This window comes from Halyomorpha halys, unplaced genomic scaffold (assembly GCF_000696795.3).
Source record: "Halyomorpha halys isolate HHAL.00 unplaced genomic scaffold, Hhal_1.1 Scaffold430.1, whole genome shotgun sequence".
Lineage (NCBI taxonomy): Eukaryota > Metazoa > Arthropoda > Insecta > Hemiptera > Pentatomidae > Halyomorpha > Halyomorpha halys.
The window spans coordinates 332721-344105 of NW_027106536.1; the positions used below are offsets into that span (position 1 = coordinate 332721).

At 45.3% G+C, this 11385-nt stretch overlaps 1 protein-coding gene across 1 annotated transcript in view; it reads left to right on the forward strand.

The window, feature by feature from the left end:
* Window positions 1-271: 271 nt before the first annotated feature.
* The window catches only part of LOC106682600 (uncharacterized), a 17837-nt gene continuing 6723 nt past the window's right edge, over window positions 272-11385 (forward strand). The window contains exon 1 of the mRNA XM_014423542.2: window positions 272-374. Coding sequence (XP_014279028.1) covers window positions 314-374 — 61 coding nt within the window. The 5' untranslated portion in view covers window positions 272-313. The remainder of the gene's footprint in view (window positions 375-11385) is intronic.

Sequence of the window (11385 nt, forward strand, 5' to 3'; positions counted from 1 at the left end):
TTGCAACGAAAAGGAACGAATTACATAAATAACGAAAATACATGGCTAAGTAGCTCAAGAATAGGTTTTTAGATTTTGCTATTTACGTAAGTGAATTTTAGTGGGAGCTTATTAATTTGTCGTGACTTTAGCTCGCCGAAGTAATATTGTAATATTTTTATTTTATTTTAATAACAAATGTAAATTGGAACTGAAAATTTATGTTTAACGCCACCGTATTAATACATTCAAATTAGATATGGCGTCAGGTTATGAACCACAAGTTTTATCATGATTAAAGCGTAAGTAGTCATATGTGTTCGTCACTCTTTTCATGCAGTCACAGATGAGATTTATCAGATTGTGTATGCTAATTGGTTTTGTCAATAATTATGGTGAGAATTTTTATTGTATCTCAATTCATTCTAACATTGCTGATACCAATTTTCTTCTCTTAATTTATCTGTTATAAATCTTGTACTTTCATTCATCTACTCAGAACTGTTCGAGGTAGGCAAACTTTGTATGTAGGAATGAATAAAAACTTCAGTATTTGCTTGAGTTCAAACAATAATCACTCGCAATCAATCCGTTAATTCCGTGTCTGTATATTTTTCGTCAAATCTATGTTCCCGTATAACAACTACCACAACTAATCTATAATCGGTTGATAAATATCGATGAAATCCTCTTCTCCAAACTCTCAAATCAAGGCATGCTCGTAAATCTCAGTTGGGTTCCAAGCCATATTGGTGTTCTTGGCAACGAGTTCGCGAAGTCACTCAACTTTGCCGTACTTACGATCCCTGGCCGAGGCACCGTCAGACTCAACTCCTGTCCTTTCCCCTCCATGAGTCTGCCGTTAGGCATACTTCGTTGATGGAAATGATTATCACCTCATGATTATCGTCTCCACATGGGTCATATGTCAATTATTGTTCCTTCCATCTTACTCACTTCTTCTAGCAATCTCAGGACAAGTGTAGCGAATTTCTTCATCATTGGCCAATGTTGGTTTGAATAGAATATGTGGCATACCAAGTTTTCTGGTGTGATGTACCCTTCACACAATTTCTCCAATTCACTTAACTCTTCTGTGAAGTGTAAGTCTAAAAAAAAACCAAAAAAAAAACCGTGTTCCATTATTTCCTTGATTGCAGGACGTGTAGGACATTCTATTCAATTTAAAGTGGTATTGGTAGACTCCGAACTATTCGTATTCAGTTAATACTTGGGTGAATGTCCCACGAATCAATATTTCTTCAAGCTTATCAGTCCAAGTGCTCGTAAGTGGTGCCGAAACCCGGATAATGATTGAATATTTTTCACTGAATGAAGATTTTTTTTTCCCTCTTCTAAATCTTAATTTTTTTAAATCTAAATCTTTTTCATTAAAACTTTACCGATTGAATATATTTGTATACATATTTTTTTGAACTGTTCCCTCATCCGTGATTTTTTCTTCTTCCTCCGGCTTTCTTATCTTTTACTGACCAAGATAGTGAATGGTGATAGTCAGCCACCACAACAGCCCGCATTGAGGCAGCCAGTGCTACAGATCCCGGTGCCGCAACAGGTTCCTGGAGTTTCTGCTGTCCCGGTAGTCCCGGCGGCGGTTCCAGCGCCACCCCCACTACCAGAGACCACTCTCGCGGCTGCTCACGCCAATATGTTGGCTAAAATGAAAGTGAGAGCGGCTGCTTAGGCTTCTTCATTTCCCTAAACATCATAAAAATGTCTTCCTCCGGAGCCCATCGTCCTCCGAAAGCTTTTTTCAACTTAGCTTTGACTACGACCCAGGGTATCTCCTCGTCTGCCTGGGTCTGATTGAGGATGTTGCGTTTCACCCTACAGACGACAGCCGCCCTCAATGCTTCCGCGTCGTCATTATCAAGTAGGTTTTTATTTTTTTCGCTATGATTCGGGCTTATTAACCTATCCCCTCCTTTTAGAAAATGATTCAATCCCCCGTCTCCCCAGTGAATCGCTCCAAATAGGAAACAGCTTTTCTCAGGTCTTGACCCATTCTAGGGTTGTCGCGTGAGCTCCTGCCAACGAGACTTCCGGTAGTGGAGCAAGCTCCGGCGGGGATGGCGGGTTGACTGCCTCTGGAGATGGTTTTCGACTGGAGGTGGTTGGTTTCCCATGTTGAAGTTGTCGAGGTTCAGCACAGGTGCTCTTCCTAAGCTATTAGCCACAATTCAAAAGTCCGAACAAAACCAATGTAGAAGAAATAATAATACTAACGAAAAAGTTTCTACAGCTTAATGAAAAAAAATTAAACTGAAAAAAACAGGCTTCTTCTTGTGATTAAAATTGATTCGGTAATCCGTTATCCCGGGTTTCGGCACCAGATACATGATAGCGAGGTCTGAACTGAAAAAAAAAAAAGGGAAAAGGTACGAGAAAATAAACTCATGGTTGCTGATAATAGACTGCTTTATTCTGTTCAGTAATCCTATATTTATACTTTCTAGAGTTGTTGACAGAGGGAGTTAGGGATTAAGATTTACATTACATATCCTGTAAACATAACTTATATATATAACTTACGAGCTCTTGGACTGAAAAGCTTGAAGAAAAAGGAAAAGAGGGAACAGAATTTAACGGCACGCTTACTAGAAAGATACTGCTTTATTATCTCTATGATGCTCCTTATAGACATTATTGAGGTTTATTTACATGGGGAGTTAGGATTAGTGTTGTATATAGGCCTTGTCCAACCATAACTCCCCCCTACCAGTTTATGAACATGCCTCATAAACTCCAAAAAGATCACAAAACAAAACACAAAAAAAAACTAAAGACAATCTAATCTATACACAAAAACGAAAACTAAAAAAATACACTTTTCATCATCTAAAATTAACACTTGAACGATTAAAAACTAATAAAACTTGTCACTCCGTTCTTCTTACCATAAAACTTATAAACACTAGCGATAAAACTTTTATGTTGCAAAAAAAACAAAAACTTTTACATAGATGAGAAAACTCCAGATCCTATTGATTATTCATTATGGGGAACTTGAGTTGTTCTATGTGGACCGTCCTTCGTTTTTTTGGTTCTTTAATACTCTCTATTGTTACTATATTATGCTCTCTAATTATAATCACCCTGAATGGCCCCTCATACCTTTGCGGCTCCTTACCCCTGTTAGAGCTCACTCTACGGTAAACCACTGTCTCTATACCAATTTTCCCCACAATGTCACGTACACCCTCGTTAAGTCGCGCCACGCGATTGGCTTTTTCCTTTTCGATTCTCTCTCTCATCTTGTCCCACGTTTTTCTCAGTTCCATCCTGTTACCGACGATCTCCTCTCCGTCGATCACCGTGTTTCTATAATCGCGTTTGCGCCCTCTAAGTCCGAACAAAATTTCGAATGGAGCGAATCCCGTTACCGTATGCACGGAGTGGTTATAGGCTGCTATAGCCCTTATCATAGCCTCGTCTGGTTCCAGGCCCTTATCTAGCTGGAACACCCGCAAGTGATCGCTTAACGTACCGTGGAGCCTCTCTATACCCCCCCCCCTATGCTCTTAGGGTGTCCTGGGGTGTTTAGATGCCACCTTACCTCCAAAGCCTTTATTTCTTCTCTGACGTTGGCGTTATCGAACTCCCGTCCCGCATCAGACGATATCCTTTCCGGTACTCCATAGAACTGGAACCATAAACCCAGCGCTCCCAGTACCGCCTCGGCCGATCTTTCTCGAATCACTTTGCTAAAGAGGTCAATCACCGTAACCCACTTGTAGCCCCTCCAGATGAAAGTGTCGATTTGTAATTCTACGGCGGTGAGGTCGCCGTCTGTATCTCCTCTTGTGTCGCCTTGGGTGGGTGTCGGTCGTATTTGGTGCTGGGGCACACCTCACAGTTGCCAATTATCTCCTGAATCGTTTTCCGCATATTCCACCAGAAATATTTCCGTCGCAGGGCTTGGTAGGTCTCATTCAAGCCTCGGTGATTGGTCTTCCCCCGGTGGTATGCCAAGGTGACCTCCCTCTGTTGATCTCTGTCCTGAACGGTTTCCACCATTAGTAGGCAACGAACGAAGTTTCGATCCATTCCGATTTTCTCCAATCTCCAGAGGCGATTTATCTTCTCCCAAACCACTCCATTCCCGACGTATAGATGGTATGTTCGCCCCGGTTTGGTTGCATCTTTCAACGCCCGGCATATCTCATCATTCCTGACACCCGGTGTCGACCAAATAGTGGTGATCAAGGTCTTCTCATATTTAACGAACTCCATCTTCATGGATCCGGAAGTTCTTGTCTTCCAAATTATGTGGTGTGATTTATCGTGCACGTCCTACTCTAGCTCTTCCATCTCCGTTGGTCTTCCCTCAGTGCTGCTTTCGTTCTCGGATGATGGCTCATGGTCGTTACCCGTCGTGCTTTGCTTTCCTTCTTACCCTGGCGTCCATTCTCGCAAAAACTGTCTCGCCTCTCCTGACGTCTGTGGTTGTTCCTCGTCTGTTGCATTTACGGTGATCGCGCGGGATAACCAGTCAGCGACTACATTTTCTTTTCCTGGTTTGTACTGGATTACGATGTTGTACTGGTTGAGCAGTTCCTTCCATCTGGTGACCCTAGCTGAGGACTCTTTAAGCTTCCCAACCCATTGAAGCGGTCTGTGATCTGTATGTACCCGGAATTTCCTCCCGAAAACATAGGGGCGAAAATGTTCTACCGCCCACACAATACCTAACAGTTCTCGCTCAAGTGCCCTGTACCTTGTTTCTGCATTTGTTAACCGCTTGCTAGCGTACGGCACCGGTCGCTCTCCACCCTCACAATCCTGCGACAGTACCGCCCCCAACGTGTACTCACTTGCGTCCGTAATGATGATAAATGTACGTTTAAAGTCCGGGAATGCCAACACCGGTTCCTTCTGAAGCACCTCCATTCATTTTCTAATGTTTTCCACCATATCGGGCGTCACCTGTACCCTATTTCCCTTTTTCAGAAGGTTGTTGATGGGTACCAGATACCTGGCCAACACCGGTACGAATCGTCTATAGTAGTTCAGAGCGCCCAACAATCTCCTGATTCCCTTAACATCCGTTGGAATCGCCATTTTCCTGATCGCTTCTACCTTATTTGCGTCTGGCCTGACTCCTTGTTCCGATATTGTGTGTCCTAAAAAATTTATCTCGTTTCTACCCAATATTGTTTTCTCGCACGATAACTTAAACCCAAATTTCCGGACCTGTTCGAACACCTTGTGCAAGTGGGACACATGTTCTTCCTCCGTTTTGCTAAAAACGAGCAGGTCGTCCATGTATACCTGGAACATGGACTCGTCGATTCCCCGTAAGAATTCGTCCATCAATCGTTGGAACGTAATTGGGGCATTCTTCAGTCCGAAATGCATCCTCGTAAATTCGTAATGCCCCCTTTCGAATGTAAAAGATGTCTTGTGCTGATCTTCCGGGTGCATTGATTTGGTGGTAGCCGGCCTTCAGATCTAAAGTACTAAAGATCGTTGCCCCACCCAGTCTATCTAAGATATCTTCTAGTCGAGGTATCGGGTATCTCTCGTCTACCGTGTTCTCATTAAGGCCCCGGTAATCAATTACTACCCTATATTTTTCTCTCTTGTCTTCCGGCGTGCCCTTCTTCCGCACTACCCATAGGGGGCTTACCATAGGCAAATATGCTGTCTAAGCGCATGTGGATACCTCCTTTTTTTACGTGAGTAATTTTATCTTGTTTTAGAGGGATTAGGTGCATTGTTTTTCCAGTCGCCCCCAGTAACTCTCCCTCCTTGAAGAAAATATCTGCATATTTGTCCTTTATTTCCTGTCTCTAATTCCTCCCCCCTCCTTGGATCGCACCTATCCGTTTGGCTTCTCCCATTCGAAGCTCGCGACACCGACTCCTCTTCCCCAACGAATCGTCCACAGCCCCTTGTTATTTCTAATCCCCGCACTTGCCTTTTCTAATAGATCGCAACTTATAATAGCTTGATATTCACGGGGCATTTTCTCCACGATATGAACCCTCAATACCCCTTCTTCGATCCCTCATTCCCGTAAATCAATGTCCGCCTCCCCTTCTATTCCACAGTGCCCACCCAGGGTGATTAATTGACAATGACATACCTGAACATCCATCTGGAGTTTCCTCTCACCGCCGCTCAGCTTCCTCAGCGCCTCCCGGCACAGGATGGTGTGGTAGCTCCCCGTGTCCACGAGGCATCTCACGCCGCTCAACTTGATGATAGGCAGACCGCTGATCTCTCCTTTGATGCTGAAAACCTTTAATGTGCGGTCGCCTCTCTCCTGGCACCCACCTTAACTCTCTTGCCTTGATCTCCTTCCCTCACTTACTTACTCGGCGCCATCTACTGCTTGGCGGTTTATTGCTCCTTCCCCCTCTGTTCCTGAGGCTTCTGAGGTTGCACTAGAGGACTCACTAGGTCTATAGTCCTCTCATCTTTTCCGCCGTATCCGCTGGAAATTTATTTCCATCGGTTCCCCTGGTCCCGTCTCTGCCCTTTTGTACATATAAGGGCACTGTCGTGCTACGTGGCCTTCATTGCCGCACTCAAAGCACCTAGTGGGGGGCATTGGGCCACTAGGTGTCCTACTTTTCCGCACCCATGTATGCTTGTGAGCTGCTAGCGAAGTATAATCGTATCGCTGACAAGCTAAGCGAAATGATAAAGGCAGATCAAGTCGAAGGCCAACTACTCCAGGAGATTTGTACCAGAAATGGCAGAACACTTGGTCCCCCTCAATAATTTGTAAAAGAAGGGCACTAAGTTAGTGGTGACACCGGCTATGGAAAGCAATATTAGGAAGTGCATCTTGAGGCTACAACAAGAACCGGTACTCGCGTTCCCGGACTTTAGCAAGGAGTTCATGGTAACGACTGACGCTAGTGAATATGCATTGGGGGCAGTATTGTCACAAGAAAGCGAAGGAGGAGAGCGCCTCGTGGCGTTCGGTAGCAGAAGCTTAACGGACCTCGAATCACGGTACAGTGAGTGTTCTTGAACGAGAACTATTAGCAATCGTTTGGGCGGTGGACCACTTCAGACCCTATGTGTTTGGAAGGCCTTTTGGAGTCTATACCGATCACTGGCCTCTTCAGTGGGTAGGGAAATTGAAAGAGTCTTCAGCGCGCGTTACCCGCTGGAAAAAACTCCTCAGTCAATACAATATGGACATTGTCTATAAACCAGGGAAGGAGAACGTAGTGGCGGACTGGCTCTCTCGTGCAATTATCATTAACGCGGTTGAAGAGGAACAAGGCGAAACGAAAGGAGACCTTAGGCAATTCCTTCGGGAATGGACGCCAGGAGAGGGAGAGCCTTCCAATATTCAGGCAAACCAAGAGGAAAATCGGACATCGGGAGAAGAAAGCTCCACCCGAAATAGAAGAACTGGAGAAAATCATTAACGATAAGAAACACCAAATTGTATGGAAAACAAGAACCTCTGGCCTGATGAAGGTGGAATACGCGAAATACGGACGGAGCTCTATTGTTAATAGATGGTCAGAACCAGGGGTACGAGAAGACCAGATATGCCGCGCACTGAGTGACGCTTCGAAGCCAGGGAAAACGTTTTACTTATATGTGGGGAATGCTGTCATTCGGGACAAAATGGAGGCAGGAACTAATAGGGGTCGATAGAACGTTTATTAGATGTACGATGATGGTGGAAACCATACGAGACAAAGAAAGACAGGAGAGAGAGGTCACCCTCGCTTATCACCAGGGAAAACTAACCACCGCGGTTTGAGTGAAACAGTTCAGACCTTAAACGACGCTACTTCTGGTGGGGGATGAAGAGGACTGTGCAACAGATCATAGGCGGGTGCAACGTATGCCTTAGTACGAAATATGACCGCCACCTCCCCCAAGCAGTGCAAGAGGAGACGCCTACGTTCCAGAGACCACTGTGTGACATCCAATCCCATGAGGGAATTGGACAATGCCGCGATACGGGATGAAATTAGCACCTTAGGAGTGGAATGGCACATTAACACTCCCGGTCATCCTAAGAGTAGGGGGGGGTGTGGAAAGATTACACAACACTTTGAGCGACCATTTGAGGGTCTATCATGCGGATAAGGGGCTGGAACCAGACGAGGCGATGGTCCGAGCAGTGGTCGCGGATAACCATTCGATTCACTCCACCACGGGGTTCTCGCCGTTCGAGGTTCTATTTGATTTCTAAGGGAGACGCAGAAATTTCATGGACACGGCAGAGGTAGAGGGGGAAATTATTAGCCATGGGATGGTCATGCGCAGGTTATGGGATAAAACCAGAGAGCGCATCGAGCGGGAGCAGCACCTGCACTCCCGGTAGCCCCCGCGGTTCCGGTAATGTCTCCACTACCAGATACTACGTTAGCTCAGGCGCATGTCAATGTACTGGCTTGGGTGAGGACAGTCACGTCTCTCAGATCTCAGGAAGACCGTCACAGACTTAGAACGATTCTCAGGTGAGATTGGCGAACTCAATCACTTCCTCAAAAGTGGCGATCACATTATAGGAAGAATGGAGGCCAAAGTATCGGGGGACTTATTAGATAAGAATGATGCCATTTCGTTGAAGGCGTCATTTATTTTCAGGACTAAGCGGACCATCCTTAATCACATTCAGGCTGACGAAGAGACGCCTTGGCCAGTGAAGGGCTCCTCACTCCTGTTTGATCCCAACTTTCAATATACACTTGTCCCATTTTTTATCGATCCCTTCCTATCTCAGGTTTAAATTCTCCCGAGCTACTCTCCTGGCTTTTCCCTCTCCAATCTTCCTACTCCCGGACTTTTTCACATGGATTTTTCCTGGTGACATGATTGTTGCATATCTCGTCACCGTCTGCCGCCATGCCCTTATAGTCCCGCCGGATTTCACATCGCTCGAAATGGATCTCGAACGGCGAAAATCCCGTAACGGTGTGCACTGAATGATTGTATGCTGCAATTGCCTTTGGCATTGCCAAGTCCGGTTACAGTCCTTGATCTATCTGTTACAATGGAAGGTGATCGCTCAGCGTTCCGTGACGCCGCTTTACGCCTCCTCTACTTTTGGGGAGTCCTGGTGTGTTGAGGTGCTATACCTCATCCAAGTCCTTCATTTCCTTTCTTATTAAGAGTTGTCAAATTCTCTTCCACCATCCGAGGTGCGTTCTGGAACTCCGTAGAACTGTAACCAAAAGCGGAGAGCTGCTAATACTGCTTCCGAAGACGTATCCTGCGCCTGTTGCGCCATTGCCGCCTTACTGTTTTTGACTGGTGCATCTGTGGTAGGTGTCTTCTTCTGTCTTACTTTTGGCGGATGTGTGTCGTACTTAGTGCATAGAAAAACCTCGCAGCTTCCTACAAACTCTGATATAGTCTTCCTCATTCCCCAAAGTATCTACTGGTTTACGCTTGCAAAGTCTCATGGATTCCCCGGTGATTTGTCATGCCCTGATGATACTCTAGGGTGACTTCTCGTTGTTGTTCTTCTTCCAGAAGGGTTTCCACCATCAGTTTGCAACGGTCGAATGTCCTGTCCATTCCAATCTGTTCATCACGCCATAACCGCTTGATCTTCTTCCAAACGGTTTCGTTGCCAACATACAGGTGTTTTTCTCCAGGCTTCGAAGCATTACTCAAAATTATACAAATCCGGCCATTCTTCACGCCTTGTTGCGACCAGATCGTCGTTATTTTACTTCTCCCGTACTCACTATGTTTAACTCTGGTCATTCCTGTGGTTTTCGGCTTCCAAATAATTTATCTCTTCTTGTCATTAATTATGTCCTCCATTTCATCTATGTCCCCTGGTCTTTCCTCAGCCAAACTCTCGTTATTCCCTACCATCTTCTTCTGCTTCATCCTGATCTTTCTCTCTACGCGTCCATTCCCGCAGAGACTGTCTCATGACACCGGACGGTTCCCCATTTTCTTGTTCCACGGCGTTCGTGGTTATGGCTCGAGACAATAAATCGGCACGGTTTATTTATAACTCCCATGTTGCATGTTATATTACGCTAGAAGCTCCTTCCAGTAAGTTATCCTGGCTGCCTATTTCTTCAGTTTTTCCGCCCACTGGAGTGGTCTGTGGTCAGTATGTACCTTGAACCTTCTGCCGAACACATATGGTCTAAAGTGATCGACGGCCCACACTATCCCCAGTAGTACTCCCATTGAGCTGTATTGTGCACTGTACTTTCAGTCACCGTAAGGCGGCTGCTGGCGTACGCTACTTGGCGCTTCCCCCCATCGCTCTCCTGAGACAGCACCGCTCCTAGTACATACTAACTCGTATCTGTGGTTATCGTGAATTGCCGATTAAAATCTGGAAAAGTTGAGTACCGGCTCTTCCTGACATTCTTGAGAAGGTTGTTGAGTGGAACAAGATACTCCGCCATTTCGGCAACAAACCTGCTGTAATAATTTACAGTCTCTAACAACCTCCGAACTCCTTTTATGTCACTAGGCATTTCCATTTTCTGAATTGCTGCAACTTTATCCGCGTCTGCTTTAACTCCCTCCGTAGAAATCGTGTGACCCAAAAATTTTATTTGTTCTTATGTATGATACCCAAACTTCAAGTCCAGTGTGCTGAATAAAACCGTCGCCCCGCTTAGCCTGTCCAAAATGTCTTCGTATCTGGGGATCGGATATTTCTCATCTATTGTATTTTCATTCAGCTTCCACTAGTCCTATCTGTCTGGGACTCTGTAGTTCTCTGTATTTTCGCCAGACGCGCTCTTCTTTTTCACCGCCCACAAAGGACTATTGTATGGAGACGTAGTCAATAATGATTCCCAGTCGTTTTAAACTTTCGAGTTCCTCCCGGATGTGGTGTCGTAGTGCCTGTGGGTATCTCCTCTCCTTTGCGTAAGTCACCCTGTCCTGCTTCAGTGGGATCTAAGGACAGTGTTCCCGGTCACCCCGAGGATATCCCTTTCTTTAAAAAAAAATATCCTAGTATTCCCTCTTGAGTCGCTGTCTCCAGTCCTCAGTTTGGTTGATTGCACCAATCCGCGCAACCTCGTTCCTCTGTTGTTGATGATACTTGTAGGTTTTGCCCCCTATCTTAATCCTCCCCTATTTTCTCTTGCTGTTCTTAATCCAAGCAGCCATCTTCCCTAGCAGGTCATACCTTCCCTCGGCATTGTCTTTAAGATATGTACTTTCAAGATGCCCTTATTAAATCTCCAATGGTTCAAACCTATTTCCGCCTCCCCCTCTACCACACAAGGGCCATCCAGGGTGTTTGCCCCATCCGCCGATACATATAGAGACACTGTCGTGCAATATGCCCCACTGTCCCATATATATATATATATATAAGTTACGGTATGAGTCAGCTGTTATTTCGATGTCAGCTGACTGAGGAGATCAGCTGATCGAGGGTATATAACAGATGTAAGGAACACAATAAAGTCA